Source organism: Penaeus japonicus, unplaced genomic scaffold, assembly GCF_977035675.1.
Source record: "Penaeus japonicus unplaced genomic scaffold, GWHDUDI00000001_assembly GWHDUDI00000013, whole genome shotgun sequence".
Taxonomy (NCBI): domain Eukaryota; kingdom Metazoa; phylum Arthropoda; class Malacostraca; order Decapoda; family Penaeidae; genus Penaeus; species Penaeus japonicus.
The window spans coordinates 18,105,922-18,123,421 of record NW_028234415.1 but is presented as its reverse complement, the minus strand read 5'-3'; the positions used below and the strand labels follow the sequence as shown (position 1 = coordinate 18,123,421).

General features: G+C 35.2%; 2 protein-coding genes across 4 annotated transcripts in view; one reads left to right on the top strand and one right to left on the bottom strand.

Annotated features, from left to right (window-relative positions):
- Window positions 1-5,324, top strand: part of ABCB7 (ATP binding cassette subfamily B member 7) — a 15,769-nt gene extending 10,445 nt beyond the window's left edge. For both annotated transcript variants that reach the window (XM_043035373.2, XM_043035296.2), the window contains exons 3-12: window positions 179-371; window positions 592-860; window positions 985-1,161; window positions 1,366-1,540; window positions 1,704-1,861; window positions 2,063-2,226; window positions 2,396-2,525; window positions 3,117-3,260; window positions 3,548-3,679; window positions 3,823-5,324. In XM_043035373.2, the coding sequence (XP_042891307.2) occupies window positions 179-371; window positions 592-860; window positions 985-1,161; window positions 1,366-1,540; window positions 1,704-1,861; window positions 2,063-2,226; window positions 2,396-2,525; window positions 3,117-3,260; window positions 3,548-3,679; window positions 3,823-4,026 (1,746 nt within the window). In that variant the 3' untranslated portion in view covers window positions 4,027-5,324. The remainder of the gene's footprint in view (window positions 1-178; window positions 372-591; window positions 861-984; window positions 1,162-1,365; window positions 1,541-1,703; window positions 1,862-2,062; window positions 2,227-2,395; window positions 2,526-3,116; window positions 3,261-3,547; window positions 3,680-3,822) is intronic.
- Window positions 5,325-7,696: 2,372 nt separating this feature from the next.
- LOC122265944 (uncharacterized) overlaps window positions 7,697-17,500 on the bottom strand; it is a 26,030-nt gene continuing 16,226 nt past the window's right edge. For both annotated transcript variants that reach the window (XM_086543234.1, XM_086543235.1), the window contains exons 9-11: window positions 15,729-16,799; window positions 13,073-13,222; window positions 7,697-12,812 (exon numbers count right to left, since the gene is read on the bottom strand). In XM_086543234.1, coding sequence (XP_086399360.1) covers window positions 12,772-12,812; window positions 13,073-13,222; window positions 15,729-16,799 — 1,262 coding nt within the window. In that variant the 3' untranslated portion in view covers window positions 7,697-12,771. The remainder of the gene's footprint in view (window positions 12,813-13,072; window positions 13,223-15,728; window positions 16,800-17,500) is intronic.

The window sequence follows — 17,500 nt, the reverse complement described above, 5'->3', positions numbered from 1 at the left end:
ATTCTTCATCATCAATGCATTTTTTAGTCAGTAATACCATGTTATAGAAAAAGAAAAAAAAGAAAAGAAATCAAAGCTGTCATTATGTCCATTCATAATTGGATCTCATTTTTGTGCAAATACAAAAACCAATAGATTTTGTTTGCTGTAGATTTAATTCAGATCATCCTTTTGACAGGGCAATATGGCTGTCAAGGGGAGGGTGCTGACAGCACTCAGCCTTCTTGTGGGTGCTAAGCTGCTTAATGTTCAGGTCCCATTCATCTTTAAGGATGGCATAAACTACCTAAATGAACACACTGGCAACCTGTTGACAGTTGCTGAACCTGCCTCTGCTGTTGCTGCCACGGCTGTGTCGCTGATGATAGGATGTGAGGGTCTTTTTTATATTCTGAAATTGTTACATAATGACTTTAGATTAAGAATAAGTGTTAAGCTTATACCTTGTATTGTTGATCTAAATTCACCATCTAAAATTCCTTTGGATGAGATCTCTATGTGCTATAAATCCTAAGTAACTTCAAATATAAGTATCAATCTAGTCTGGAAATTTTTAAGCATAAAGTAATTGATAATGCAGTACCTCAACAGATGGCATTGCACGCACCGGAGCAGCAGGGTTCAATGAACTACGTAACGCAGTGTTTGCCAAGGTTGCGCAGAACTCCATCCGAAAGATTGCCAGCAACGTATTCCTTCACCTTCACAGCCTTGACTTGAACTTCCACCTGAATCGACAGACAGGAGCACTCTCCAAGGCCATCGATCGTGGGAGCCGGGGAATCAATTTTGTCATGTCGGCTCTCGTTTTCAACATCGTGCCTACGATATTTGAAGTTGGCTTGGTGTCAGGGATATTGGTAATTGAAAATCAGTTGTGTTATTGATGTAGGAATAATAAATGGTAATGAGTATGGAAAAAAAAAATAATCTTAAAGAAAATAAAGATGATGTCATTTAAGTATTTACTAATTTCGTCTGCAGGCATACAAATGCGGTTGGGAATTTGCAGGTGTAACTGTGGCCTCAATAATGGCATATGCAGCATTTACTCTGGGTATAACACAGTGGCGGACTAAGTTTAGGGTAGACATGAACAAAGCGGAGAATGCGGCGGGGAATCGTGCCATCGATTCACTCATCAACTACGAAACTGTAAAGGTTAGTGCAGTCCAGCAAGGTTGTTTTATCCTGTAATCACTTGATTTAAAAATTGCAAAAGTGGGTTATTGCCTTTTTATTGAATATTGATTTATTTCTTGTTTGTTGATAGACTGATTGGAGTTTTTCCAGTAAAGAAAATATATATGATGTATGGAAAACAAAAAGTTATTAGTATTTATTTATTTATTTTCCTGTTTACAGTATTTCAATAATGAAGGTCATGAAGCCAAGGAGTATGACAAATATTTGCAAAAATATGAAGGGGCATCTCTGAAAACAGCAACCTCGCTGGCCTTGCTCAACTGGGGACAGAATGCAATATTCAGTGTTGCTTTATCTGCCATGATGGTTCTTGCAACAAAAGAAATTCTCAATGGTAAGATTTAGTATGCTAGTCTTTTTGTTTATTTTATTTTTTTTATTAGTGATATTGTCATTATTTTATTTTGCCAATATTTTTATGTAATTAGTATATATGGCACAAAGATGTTCAAACATAAACATGGTGGTGAAAAGACTTGTTCTTACTCTTAACATAGGTAATTTGACTGTGGGTGATCTGGTGATGGTCAATGGACTGTTATTCCAATTGTCTCTGCCACTCAACTTTTTGGGGTCTGTGTACCGTGAGGTTCGCCAGGCGCTCATCGACATGCAGACGATGTTTACGTTGATGAAGCAGCCAGCCACAATAACGGTACTGTTCTCTGCCCTTGTTGTTTGGTGAAGATTAGCGGATGTGATAGTGTGACTTTTATTCTTTTTGTGTTGATATTAGTGGCAGATTTTATTTGGTTGTGGAAGAAAAAAAAACATTATCTACATTTTATTATCACTAATATTTCTCACATGTCTACTCAACAGAAGTAAGCTAACCTTTAGTTTTTATCTATTACAGAATGCCCCAGATTGTATTCCTCTGCAAGTAACTCCCCAGAATGCAAACATTACTTTCAACAATGTATGTTTTGAGTACAATGAAAATTATCCCATCCTGACCGACCTAAGCTTTTCTGTGCAGGCTGGGAAGAAGATTGCCATTGTTGGCGGCTCGGGCTCAGGGTACTGGTTTCTGGATTTTTGGAAATTACTTCATTGAAATTACTCTCCTCTAAGAATTTGTTTGTTTGTTCATTTGGAAATATTGATTCTTCTTTAAGCTTGGATTGTTTTTTCTTGTGTAAATTGCAAAATATGTAAATTGATTGATTGTGTTTGTATCTTTCTCCAGAAAATCAACAGTCATCCGTCTGCTGTATCGATTTTATGAGCCTAAATCTGGGACCATTACAATAAATGGACAAGATGTTAATTCAGTGGACCTAGACAGCCTCAGGAAGAGCATTGCTGTGGTTCCACAAGTATGTTTTAAATTCCCTTGCCTTCCAGTTGTTGTGTGATACTAGGGAATGTGTAATTAGATTTAAATGATGATTATTATTATTTTTTTGATGATTTTATGATTTATTTATTTTCTTATCAGGTTTTTGAGATGTATTGAGATATTTATTTTACCTTATTAACCCTCTCTGGATGGGTGGTACAATAAGGTACCGTGCATTCAAGGCCCGTTTGCTGGGTGACGCCATACAGCGTCGTTTATTTAACTGATTTAGGCCTATGCGTTCGAGAGCCCCGGCATTGTAACATGCAGGGCTGGAATGCCCCTGTCGTGAATGGGTTAATTAATATGTGACTGTATAAGGAAAATTTAGTGTATGCAAAAAGGAAACTTGTTAGATATATATGCTGAGAAAAATCAACTGTATGATCAGTGCTGTATAAATTAATGTTCAGCAGGCAATCTGGTAGCACACTAGAGGAAATTATCACAAAATTTCCATTCCTTAATGTCCTAGTTACTGGCCATAAGTATGACAGATAGTATTCCATAGATCATTTACTTTTTGAGTTCTTTAGCTTGTTATTAATAGGTTCTTTTTCTGTTACAGGATTGTGTGCTCTTCCATGACACCATAGCCTACAATCTTCATTATGGTGACTTGTCTGCAGATCCCAGCAAAGTAGAAGAAGTTGCCAAACTTGCTGATATCCACCACTCAATCCAGAGCTGGCCCAATGGCTACAACACTCAGGTAAGACTTTTATTTGAGTATTAGTGGCCAGAGGTAAAGACAGGTATTCTTAGAAAGCTTTTCTATGATTACTTAATGTGAATCATGGTGAAAGTGCTAGTCTCTCTATTCCCTTTTTCTATCTTTCCCCCCATCCTCCCTTTCTTTCTTTTCCTCCCTTTCTCCCTCCCTCCCTCCCTTCTTCCCTCCTTCATTCACTCCTTGATATTGTGCCTCAACCATTATCTCGTCTGCCTCCTCCTTTTTCTTTTCTATGTTTCCCATCATTTACTTTCTCCACTTCTCAGGTTGGTGAACGTGGCCTGAAGCTCTCTGGTGGAGAGAAGCAGAGGGTTGCCATTGCAAGAGCCATTCTGAAGAACGCTCCAATACTAATATTCGACGAGGCAACTTCTTCCCTAGACTCAATTACAGAAAAAGTAAGGCACACTTGCTTGTGGATTGCTCCTAAGTTCTAGCAATCTTTAGTGTGATTATTTATTTTAATTCTGATAAATTTTTGTGGTGGTTTTGATTATTTGAGCAAATGATTACTGACTTACTAAATCAATCTCCCTTTCAGAGTATAATGGAAGCCCTACGGCATGCTACCAAGGGAAGGACTTCGATCTGTATTGCTCATCGCTTATCAACAGTTATGGATTCTGACGAAATCCTCGTGTTGGCTGAGGGTAGACTTCAGGAACGTGGGACGCACCAACAGCTCCTGGCTCTTGATGGGCACTATACGAGGCTCTGGAATTCGCAGCATAAAGTTGATGAATAGAGATGTGATTTAGTAATTATGGTAGTAGTTGAAAAGACTTTTTTCTATGTTTTCCCATTCTTCTCTTGATGATCTGTTGATTGATTGTTATATATTTTTTGTGGTGTAAATACTTATAATATGTTAATTTATTATAACTCATTTATTTTTCTTTTAATAAGGATGGCATTAAAATATTCATAGTAGAATTACAGTACTTCTTGCCATCAAAATCTATTTATCAGATCTAAATAATGTCTTCCAGTATTTATAATAATTTTACTTATATTTCTGTGCACAGATGCAATCTCATTTTGCTTTAGATAACATTGTAAAGAAAAACAAAAAAAACTTGCTCTGTTTCAAGTTTAAAACAAAGTCTTTTCCTACAAGACGAGAGACGTAAACCAATGAGCATCCAATATACCTCAGTGTACTTGGGCTATTTATGTGGAGTTCTCTAATAATTTTGTGTGTCATGTACAAATGAAATCTCTAACAACATAAGTTATTTAACCCTTAAGGGCCTTTGATAATGAGACACTGCTCAGGCTGGCACAAAATCATATATTGATTGATACAAAAGTTATTTTTTGCCAGCATTATTGGGTTTTAACTATTCCCAAAACAAAAAAAGATGTATATGTGGTGTGCATCATAGACCCAATGTCCTACAGAAGAAATACAAATAGATCTTTCCAGTGAACCTAAATTTCCTCTAACCAATTTGGCTTATAAATGTGAACTTGTAATACACCTAGTTATATTATTACTATTATTTGTTAATTTCATTAGTGTTCCTTTGATGTCACTTGCAAGAATTTGAATTTTTAAGTAATAATGATAATAATACTATACCAATTTATTTAGCATTTATGTGAGATAGATTTATGAATATTACTTAAGCCTCTTGGCATGTGATGCAAGTATCTACATCTTTTATTTCGGGTCCTGCGAGATACCACAGAAATAAAGTTTACATTCAAATTGTAATATCTTCAACTGATAACAGGAGGAATACCTCTGTTCAGTTGAGGTTCTGTGTAGCAATTTCTTGTGAGTTTGTCCATGTGAGTGGCTCCAAATTCACTTTTTTGCCCTGGATCTGGGCTGGTGAGAGGTAAACCATGTTATTTGATACTTATTGTGCACAAGAAGGTTATATGTAAATAATTTTTAATACTGAATCCATTTTAGCTGGGAAATCCAATGTACATAATTGATCATTGGGACTGTATAATATAAATATGTGGGGATGATGTAAATAAAGAGTAATTAAAGAAAGTGTACAAAATATGTAATACAAAAACTTTTCCAAAGTCCTGGTTTTCATAATCCTTCTTTTAAAAATTAATTTGTACTGTACCAGTTTAATATCAAACCATATTATGAACAGTTGATATCGTGTGCAATAGAATAAGTAGTCAGTATGAAAAAGATAAAAAAAATGGGGCAAATAGCCATACAAGGATCATGCTCATTCCAATATTCTTTTAGGTAATTCATTTGTTAAGGAAATCACCCAACTGGGGTCAAAACTGTATTTTGGCTGAGGTAATATCAATGAATAAGAAAAAATTGTAGTACCATTTGTATGCTTATTTTCCATAATACCTTCCTTGAATAGACCCAAGGAATAAAACAATGTTAATTTTGTAAAATTGTGCTTTGCATAATGAAATTCATGGAATAAATAATACCTTCCTTGAGTAGACCCAAGGAATAAAACAATAATGTTAATTTTGTAAAATTGTGCTTTGCATAATGAAATTCATGGAATAAAATGTAAGTAGTTTTACACCGAGGTTATCCAAACCTGTCAGCCTTTAAACTGATAAAACCAGGGGAAAAAATGAGAGTTGCTTTACTATAATCCCTCTCAAGTATAAACAATCATAAGCAATAAAAAGGCAAATAACAGCTGCCTTACCCCTTCCATGACAGGGCTGTATACACACTGCCTTTGTTCAAAATACAAGCTAATTGTTCTTTTGTTTCTGTAACTATTATATCATACCAAATGCTAATTATTATCACTTTCCTAATACATCAATGTAGACTCATAAATCATACCATAATTTTTAACCCGTTAATGATGGGTGACAAGATATCACGTCTAGTGGTTTTCGGTCAGATGCTGGGGATGAGATATTTAGTCAAGACTGGCGCGCCAGGTGATCGGGCATACAGCGCTCGCCCGCGGCTAGTGCGGCCGAGACTCCCGAGGTGTTAAGCTTATGCATTAGAGTATCCCAGCATTTTGACCATTTAGAGCCAAAATAGCCCTGTCGGCAACTGGTTAAGAGTGGCATGTTTGATTATCCTTTTCAAGATGGGCTTAACCCAATCCTGATGAGCCTGACAATAAGTGGAAACCCCTTATGTCGGGCCTATGCAATATTGCATCGGGAACGTCATACTGGTGTGTCGCCCTGTCATCGGGCATTTAGTTGTATCACACGGGTGTGATGTACTGTCTTCAGCTTGGGCTAGATGTCTGAAGATGTGTTTTCTATTATCTATTAGACTGAAGGTATGATATATGAGTCTCCATTGATGTATTAGCAAAGTGGTACTATCTGGCATTTGCTTTTACTCTGTAAGTCTATGCAAGGAAGGTATTATAGAAAATAAGCATAAAATGTAACTATAAGTTTTACTTAACCATTGATATTACCTCAGTAATTTCCTTCAGTAAGGGAACCCCTGTAATGTGTAATACGAACAATGTAATTTCTGAAAATCTTGCCTCCCAAAGTCGTAGGGGATAGCAGTGATGTTTTACTCTTGTAATTTGCACTGAATATGAGCTTCCTTCAATGTTTTCCTCATAGTTGCAGTATACTTTTTTTTCTCCACAAAATTGATAATTTCCCAGACACTACTAATGGGCTACAAATGCTGATTCTAATAGCCATTTGACTAATGGGCATTATTCTTCATACCAGTTTCATAATCCTGATATTACAAGTTTGCATTTAAAATTCTTCATGTCTTTACAATAGTAAGATTCAGATTCATGCATGGATCAGTCCATTTTATTGTGTGGTCTTTGTTGTAGCTAAAGTATCAACATATACTTTCCTTTCAATATTACAAAGCAATTCGATCTTCTCTAGGTTCCTAACACAAGGAAGATCTTAGTATTTCTGGCATCCCTGAAGACTTATCCTTCCAAAATTATAGGATTATTCATGGCCAAAGGGATACAGAGGGAGCCATGTTCATAATCAAGACAAAGAAAAATCTGGGTTGGTAGTCATCAACCAGAATTCTTTATGACAAATGAACAAAAGGGTACAAATGAAATTGAATAACTCCCCAACCCGAGAGGTGTAACTGACGTCTTTCGATTACTTCAGCCTCAGAATTACACCTAATTCTGAGGATGAAGTAACTGAAATGCATCAATTTCATCTCATGTCTTGTGAAGTTAAACCTTTTTTTTCAAGTAATCAACCAATTGGATGTCGTGGCAACCAAGCATTATCTTACTTTTGTTGATCCAGCATTTCTTTTCATGATGAAACCTTCTACATTTTTATACATATATGCTCATATTTTGCAAGTAGTGTAACTTCTTCATTTTAGTAATACCTTTTCTCAACTATCCATCACATAGTATTAAGATAGACATTTGAAAACATTGCTTTCTTGTAGGTAAAGTAAAGTAAAAAGAAAAAAAGAAAAAAATGCTCCAACCACTCTTTAATCCAAGCTGCTTATCACAGTTGACAAATCAGTACCAAGCTGTAAGTAAGCTATCTGGAAAATGTAAAGACTGCATATGCAGGACTAAACTAGATGTCCGAGGCATAACAGAATTAACCTAAGCTAAACAAAAATAAATGAGGAGCAATATCTCTTTGTTTAATAGATGTTCCAGTAATTGCATACATAGGAAACAAAAATAAGTATAACGTTAATATATACATTCAGCAACATCAATTCCTCAAATCAAAATACTTGAAAATTAGGCATAGAGTGGCAAGGGAATCTTAATTGAGGAATTAATATTGGGAACCAATTTTACCATTTGGTAAAAGTTTCTGAACTGTTGACTCTGGACTACTCTCCTTCCTGTAACATATTAGTAATGGAGACCAATAATGCTTATAATAATATATCAAAATGATATCAAAATTGATGCACCAAAATCATTACAGATATAGAGTGATTATAATTACAGTGATTATTCAAAAACCTGTATTACTAAGCGAGGATAAAAGTATCCTATAACTGATAATAATCATGAAGATAATAAAAATAAAAGGATAATTGTGATGGCTGAAATAATAATAATAAAATCTAACAATGACACTGGTAATAGTAATAGTAATTTTAAAATCAACTCTTCTTATTACTAACAGTAATAATTTTTGAATATAATAATAATAAGTAATACTGGTAATACCATGTAATAATAAATCTAGTAATTAGAATGACAACAATAGCAAAAATAAAAAAATTACCAAGTATGTATTTAGTATTGATGATTATGATGATCAAGTGATGAACATCACGATAATAACAAGAAATCAAGATTATGACATCATTTAGACTAATACTCAAAATTCTAAACAAGGTGTAAATGAATATAAAAAATAATACCAACAGCACAAACAGATTTTACACATACGCTTTCTTCACAGAACCAAAGCCGAGTAGTCTCATCAAGTGAACCATTAAGCTGGCCTGCATAAACCACATCCACACAGCAGAGGAACAAGTACCATCAGAGAATACAAAATACTGAGAATTAAAAATGTTCTTAATACAAGATTACAAATTAATGCAGGATGTAAGGAACCCTTTGTGAGATTTTGATCGTAAACCAACATTCAAAATTAAATTTTGTTTATTTACACAGAGTAAGAACATCACACTGGATATACAGCAATAATGTAAAATAATACATTCACCATCAAGACTGATAATTTACAGTAATCATATTTCTGAAGAAAAAAATCATAAATATTTATATATATAGTTTTTGGCAGTTTGGCAATAAATACCATAGCAGTTATGGAAGATGTATAGCAGGCGTTCCATCTCTACATATGGCACTTTGATGTTTCCTTTGTGCAAAGGGTAGCAAGAAATTTTACATAGTAGCTTGAAGGATTACCAAATATATTTGGTTCTTAGCTGCATATTAAGAAAAAATCATATACAAGTATTGGAATGTCAATACAAGGCTTTAGGAGAGATAATCTTAAACCCTCTTGCAAATAGGCTCTGCCTCACATCTGTAACGAAGACAAAGAAGAGAAGAAAAGAAACTAAACCAAAAATCACAGATATAGTAGAAAAAAAAGAAAAGAATTCTTTATCATTCAAAAACATCCAGAAATTTACTTCACTTTAAAAAGACACCAAGGCAGAATCATGTGCCCACAGTCTACAAGTCTGCTTCCCAGAGAAGTATTTCAGTTCATAGTGCTAAGCTTCACAATACATCAGACTTTACAGGTAATGTTTATTTGTTTCTAAAAGAAGTTATAACACCTGCAAGCATCAGGTAACTGCCAAGTACTCTGTTATAAACAGAGATTGTCAAGAGAGGTGAAAGGTTCAGTGTTGATGCATCAGGTTTCTTCTACAATTCTACAGTTGAAAAATTACAAAACAAAATTATAATAGGTATAACTGCTCTTGTATTTTATTTTATTATTATTATTATTTTTTGGTTGAGGTATTTACATCTTGAGCTCAGACTCTTACTCACAGCTTGAGCTTTTTGTATCTTGTATCTTATTTGTTCAGCACGACATTGTTTAATATGTCAACTGTTCAAGACATGACATTTGTTTGAACTTTGGCTAAATTCTTAAAAATTATATCTTGGAGTTCTTTATTTCCCACATTATATAACAGCAGACAGGTTTACCTTCAGCACTGACCAGTGTCCCAGGGCATAAAAATTGTATAAAAAGACATTGTGCTACATAGGTGTCGGGTCAAGGTACTTCGAAGGTCATCAGGTGCTGAAGATACTGCAGCAAAATTGCCTAAATTCTCATTACCACTCCCTGACATGGAATAAAAAAATTATAAAACAAGAAAATATTGTTGTCTACACCTATCTGTAGCTTTGTCAGAATACAAATAAATATTCCATCTGAAAGTTTTCCTTTCTTCTAATCTCAAACACCTTTAACATTTAATATCTTAAATAACCCTATTTAATTCACAGCTTTATCATTAGTATACACTCTTTGTGACAAGTGGAATAATAAGGAAGCTAACACTTTCAATATGATCAGACCCTTCTTACACAATCATCTAAAAAAATAAAGAGAGAAAAGAAAGAAAACAAAAAGAAATAACAGAAAACAATAAATCAAACAAAAAACATCATTACCGATAAAAAGAAAGAAACAGTAAAATAGAAAGAAACTATACCGACTCTCCACAGTATCTATGACATAAACTTCCTTCCGAAAGAAAAGTCTGATCATGTTGGGTGTGTGGAAGTGAGCCCAATAAAGAACTGATTATGAGTAAGGCCATATCCTAATGTCTTTCATATAAATATCCCCTTTTTTCTATAGAATTTGGTGTCTATGATAATGAGACCTAGTGGCGGAAACACAGTTATGAAACCTTTTAAAAGGCAGGTCATATCTTAACATACCTATAAAAAATATTCTTCCATAATGCACTTATTACTGAGTATCTGCTTTAGTAGTTTTTTTTTTCCATTTCATTTAATTTTCATACCAAGATCTTTGAAGAACAATACTTTCAACACCTATGAGAAAACTATTCCACCAACAGCACAGAAAATTCAACATCAGACTGTCAGTCGAGGAGGAAAGACGCCTCTCACGACTTCAAAAGGAAGCCAGTGAGATTTTTTTATTTTTTTTATTCTGTTTTTGCTTTGCATTTTTTTTTTCGTTATTATTTCCTCGAGAAATATATAAAATGAAATACAAAGTGTGAGAGAGAAGTTCATCTGAGGGAAAAAGGTAGATGGATATCCAGCCACACATGTAAAGTTCTAGGAAAAAGGAGGTCCCTTATTGGCAGATACATTGTACACATTTAGCTAGTGTGTCCGGTTCAAAATAACCAGCACCTCGAAGAAGAAAAGAACACAATATCAAAATCATAAGACAAAATCATGATAAGGAGAAACCTGCATTTTCTCTATTCTGTTGTATGAGACAAAACAACATCTAAGATTATGGCACATCTTTTACATACTGTATATATATATTTTAAGTTTGGGATGATCACAAAATAGATGACATTCGGACGTTAACTGGTTGGTTTCCCTACAAAAAAACAAACAAACTGCAAAATATTGTTTTTGCAACATAAATAACTTACAATCCTAAATAAAAAAATAATATTGACAAAAAAACTACCACTATAACTGGGGAAGGGATCTATACACTAATACCAATCTTGCCTCTGAAAACATTTAGCCTTCCTAACTTTGTATTAAATAAATAATTATAGAAAAAGAAAAGGGAAAATAGAGAAACATAAAACGAGATCAGAGATCTGAAAGAACAAATACCTAGCAGTAATCATCACAAAATCAGTCTTTATCACCCTAAATTTTCTTAAAGAGAGAACAGAATAAAATCTGACCTTCAACAAAAATCACAGACTACATGAATGTCTACAATCTATCATAAGGTAAAGAACTTGAAGTAGACAAGACAAAGGAAAGCTTACCGCTGACTAGAACATGAGCACAGAATCAGATTCTGAGTTGACTTTGGTTTTTATGGGAAATAGATTAGCATCATGGCAATGCCCAAAACAGCTCCTAAATGTTACAGGTGCATGCAAGGGTTAATGGCAGCCATTCTCAAATGCATCACAAAATGCAGATAAGCAAGGAGTTTTCCCTTATCTTAAATATCACTTTGTTTCATTCCCTGCTCTTGTCTCCTATATCAAAAAAAAATCTACAGATGGCATCAAATACATTTCAAGATCATTTTTCAGTACACCAAGATTATCTATTTTCTGTTCAACACCTTTTTACACTTATTCTGCTGCTACATCTACACACTTTTCTTTTCTCAATGTTATAATAACTTCTTCTGTTTTACATGTGATGCATTTTTTTGGGTACAACATAACCTTTCCACACCGTTACTTTAGTCTTACAAAAAATTAAACTTTCTCTGTACAAAATAAAGAACATATATTGCTGTCATCATCTTCTTCAAGATCACATTTTTCCACACAAGCATAAAAAATTAATCACAGTTCTAAATATAGCACAGAGCTGCCAAAAAACATAAATCTTAAAATGTACATGTAAAATACTGGAGATTCCAAGCTAATAACACCTTCCAAAAACATCATATAAAACTAATAACATGGAATTATACAAAAAAGCATTTCCATTTTATTTGAGTTCATTTGCTTTCTAATTTTCAACTGAGGTTTTTATGAGAGATACTGGTGTTGATGACTGCCTTTTTCACACTATTCTGACTTTATCAAGAGCTGGAATTGTGACCACTGTCTTAGCTGACATCATGGAGGCTTGTGGTAAGACAATCTTGCAATATCTGAGACAGATTGCTTTTGAGATGAACATCCCGAGTCATATTTTCTTTCATCAAACGAGTAAAAATCCGCAAAATTAGAAGGCAGAGATAATTTACTTACGTTATATAGTAAAGCCGAAGAAAAAAAAAAAAAATTAAAAGATATACACAGGCCTTTGTTTCACATCAGCTATTTCTCATATAAACATTACTTGACTCAGGTGAAGATGGACCTCTATACGTGCTAGAAGGTAAGGATGGGGCCGGTTCGATGGTCAAGAATATCTGAAAGAAACAATCTATGAGTTGAATATCAAGTAGATATCATGATCCTCTTATCAATACTTCACATGTGATAATCTGGAGCATGCATGTGGCTCTTTTGATCAATCAATATGAATTACATACAAGTATTTGATCTTAGAGTTAATAACCGACATGAATTCATATGGCTGAATAAGCTACAAATTCAATTAATAATTCCTTATTCGAAATGCCACGTCACTCTAGAATAACATAAATAAATCACCATATCATTAAATTACCTGTGATGATAGTGAACCAGGGTAATGTGACGTAGGTGAGATACGCATTTAGAGGAACTGACTGGGCTCTGCGGGATTCCTTCCAAAAGTGGAAAGTTTGCGTGAAGCCTTTGGTTGTCCAGAGTGGGTTATAGGCTCCATCATCCAGTTCTGTAAGTGTTGCCAGAGTTCCTGAATAGAACTTTGTACCATAATAAGTAATGGTTCTAAAAATACTGGTGGAGTCTTACTGAATATGTATTCCCTCTTTCCCATAACAAAATACCAAATTTTTACAGGGCTTTGATAGTACTATGATGCTGATTGCTTTCCAACCAATGAATCATATACAAAAGAAAAGATACATTTTCCTATAGATGTGTATAAACAAGACTGTTTTGTACAAAGTAGTTCGGTTTAATGCTCATTGAGAGCATATTTAGTTTGTGTATCCTTGAACATCTCTGCTACCAATTGCGTTAACTACAGTATTCTGTAGTTACTCTGCAGTACTTTTTTTTATTTGGCATCATGTGTTGTGTTATTAAGATATCATAAAAAGTACATATATACACACCTCACTGTTTACATTACATTACAGTTTTGTGGAATCCTATCTTATTTGTATATATATGGGAGGTGCATAATTAAGGAGCTTGAGAGGTATCATTGAATTATTAATGTGTGATCTCTATTGGCCTGGCAAAACAGATAGTCAGGCATGATTCTGGAACTAAGGGAGCTCAAAAATCAGCGGCGTACCTGTAGCATGAAACGAACACTTATATTCATAAAAAGTTGGTTTAACCCATTCACGCCAGTTGACGTGATAGCACGTATTGTGGTTTCCGCGTCAGACGCCCTGGACGAGCTATGAGGGGAAGCCGCGCACTCGGGTAGAGCGAGCGGGCAACCCAGGCTCGCGGCTTGTGCGCCCGAGAATCTCGAGGCGTTAGGCTTATGCTTTCGAGAACCCTGGTATTGCAACCACGCAAAGCCGGAACAGCCCCGGCGTGAATGGGTTAAACACACATTAAATCTGGCCACCTTTGAATTGATTATGTTTGGTCAGGTGATGGTGAAGTTTAACTCTGTAAGTTTACGTCTCTGCTTTGTCAGATCAAGTTAGGTTAGGACAACAAAGTAAATTTTGGTAAAGGTGAGATTAGGCTGCATTTTATTAAATCAAATTTAGATAACTCAAGCAAGCCCAAACTAGGTAAAACTTGGTTTGTTTAGGTAATATTGTAAAGGTATGTTACATCTAGATGGGAAAAATTTAGCAAAAACAAAAGTGTACAGATCCACTTCGGCTAAATCTATCTTGAAATTTGTCCTACTCTTTCTCGATGGAAAATTTAGCTTGTATATTAAAGTGTAAGGTAAGGTTGAGCTAAACAGCCATTTCTGAGTCTTGTTACTCATGAAGGGTATGGCAGTAAATGATGGCAATTGTGATGTGACAATTAAAGTCTAACACACACACATATATATATATATATATATATATATATATATATAATATATATATATATATATATATATATATATATATATATATATATATATATATAAATACGAAATCAAATTAAAGAAATGAATAAATCTGGTGTAAAGAAGGTATACAAGAAGGATAAAAAGTAGTAGTAATTGCGGAGTTTTTACACTTAAGAGGAGAAAAATTAAAGTAATCATAGAATTTGTTGTTTGGTGCTAATGGATCCTTCAGATCCAATTAGTTATATTATGCATGGTGTGACTGTGGCTATGCAAAAGATCAGATGAATGCATTTGCTCTTTTTTATGGCCAGGACTGAAATGTTTAAAATCAATATTTATCCTTTAAAGGGAAAGTCAAGTTCTGTGGATCTCTATATCTATAATGCATAAGAAAATATCTCTAATTCATAATTTTTTCTTGAAATATCTTACATTTGCATGGTTCAGAATAATCCACAGCACACCATGTATCAGTGAAAGAGTAAATATCAAACAGATGGTACTTACAAAAAAAAAAAGAAAGAAAGAAAAAAAGATAGAAAAAAAACTGCACTGTAACAAACTAAGCTTCCATCAATCACCTAATAATAAAATTACACAAACAACAGAAAAGTATGATAGGGGGATAAATTCTGGACTCAGAGGAGGTGTAGACGTCTTTCCCTTGACACCTCCAAAGACACACAGACTGTGTGCTAGTAAGAGCCAATTCTACAGCACTAACATGCCTTTTCTTGTGAAGGTGAAGAACAGCTGAGTCTAAGAAACAATAAGGGAAACAGGCAATATAGGATATGAGGAAATACATAAAATGAAGATTTTTAGTTGTTGGTATTGGTGTAACTATAAATCAACACTTCAAATGATAATAACCAACAATAATCTCAGGTACATGATCCATAACCCTAGCAAATACAATGATAGTTTCATGATCTTTGACAGCTGGATACTGATTCAAGCAGGCTGCATTACAAAGTTAGGAGTTTAAAGCAAGCAGATAAAGCCAACTCAGGTAAACATTAAAAGAAAGAATAATTATAAAAAAAATAAACATTAAATTAAAGAGCTGAAAAAGGATCAAATAAATAACTAAACTACATCTACTAGTTCCTGGGTCTGAAACTACACTATTTTCTACAGCATTAATGGACACACACAGATGGTGGATGGTACATACTGACATCGCAGAGAAAGTTAACTTTTGTGCCATCAGGTGTTATTCTATATGGCACAGAGACTCTTCTTTTCTTTCTCTTGACAGGACTCAGGTTTAGGGCAGTTAGAGATTCTGTCGCTGCGTCCACAATTTCAACTTTTGGAACGGCAGATATAGTGTCGGCAGAATCGACAGAGAGGCTTTTTCCTACTGGAGGTGGCTTTTTTAAAAGGGGTTCCTCCTCTTCTATTTCGTCTGGATCGTAGGTCATTTTGGAAGTGGAAGGAATAGGTTTGGCATCAACTACTGGGTCACTCTCAATCTCAGTATCACATAAGCTTCCAAGGGAATCTGGTCCACCAGCTAATGTCTCCTGTGAGACATCAGCTGAAGTGACCAAAATTCTCTGAGCACCACCTGGCTTTTTGCCCCCAAGTTTCGCAGAATGCGTCGGCGAAACTTTGGGAATAACTTGAGGTGAGGAATGTGTGGAAGAGGACTGGTTGGCTTTAGAAATTTGTTCTTGAATGCCTTTGCTTATAAAAGAAGTCTCACTACTTTCTTCAGAATTAACATCGGTTCTGGACATTGACTCGATCACCACAAAATCTTTGTGTGAGGAAGAAATGGCAGTACTGTCATTGGTATCAGGTACATTTGTAGACTTAGAAGATGTTTCTGTGTGTGTTTGTTTACTGTGATCATCAGATGAGTCAGCAACAGGGTTTAAAAGAGGATCTGACGTACACTCTACAGGAGACATGGCCTGGATACTGGACTCAGTGCGTAATAAGTTAGGTGACTCTGACCGAGAGCAGGACGGGAGGAGTGGACTGCCCTCATGAGGTGATGGAGGGGTGGGAGGACGACCCAAGGACGGCTCGAGGGTTGGGGAATCACACTCAGGCTTGGGACCTGGTGTGTCTGAGGTCTGAGCTGCCTCTTCACTAGCTTCTACTGTGGGGCCAGATTTCACTGTCTGGTCCCCGTGAAAGTGGCGGCATTTGGCACACTGCACTTCCTGCGGCAATTCCTCCTCTTCTCGTATTGTGTTGCATGCTACCACTGAACAACATCTACCACTACACACAGCTAGAAAGAAAAAAGAAAAAAAATGAACATAAATCAAATGCTGATTGAACACCTTCCAAACATAACAATAGCGTAACTGGCTTCTCAGGCAAACATAAGGCTAGGTGCAAGTACAGAACGAAGGGCAAAGGCTATAACATCCACAAGGAAAGTGTGCTGCTTAAGACAAAGAGAATTGGAAGAGAAAAGAGGAATAGAAAAATGAAGTTTTGATTGGGCAAGCTAATAAGCACTTGATTCTTTATACCCCCTGGCACAATGCCTTAGACACTTGGCAATGTATCTCTCTGATGACACCACTTTCCATTTGTTTCTGCACTTATCACTCACCTTCCTTTGTCCTTTGCTCGTATTTACATCTGTACCTATAAAGTCTCAAGATGTCATCGAAGAAAGTTCATTCTTTTCTATGCCTAAAATTTTGCTTCACATGGTAAAAAAAAGAGAAGAAAAGTACATCTTGTCAACCTCAAAATCACCTCCACACTTGGTTTCTTATTTCTTGGAAAGAGCTGAAAAAATTATGCAGGTTTCTTCCCTGCTTGAATTAACATGCATCTACACATGCCCATGAACTGCAAATAATGCACACAAAATAATCCATGCATTCAGCTTCTGCATCTCTTTCAACCAACTTCACTGGGCACTGTGGGCATGCAAAGGCACAAACGATTAGACTAGCACATGGTATGTTCCTCCAC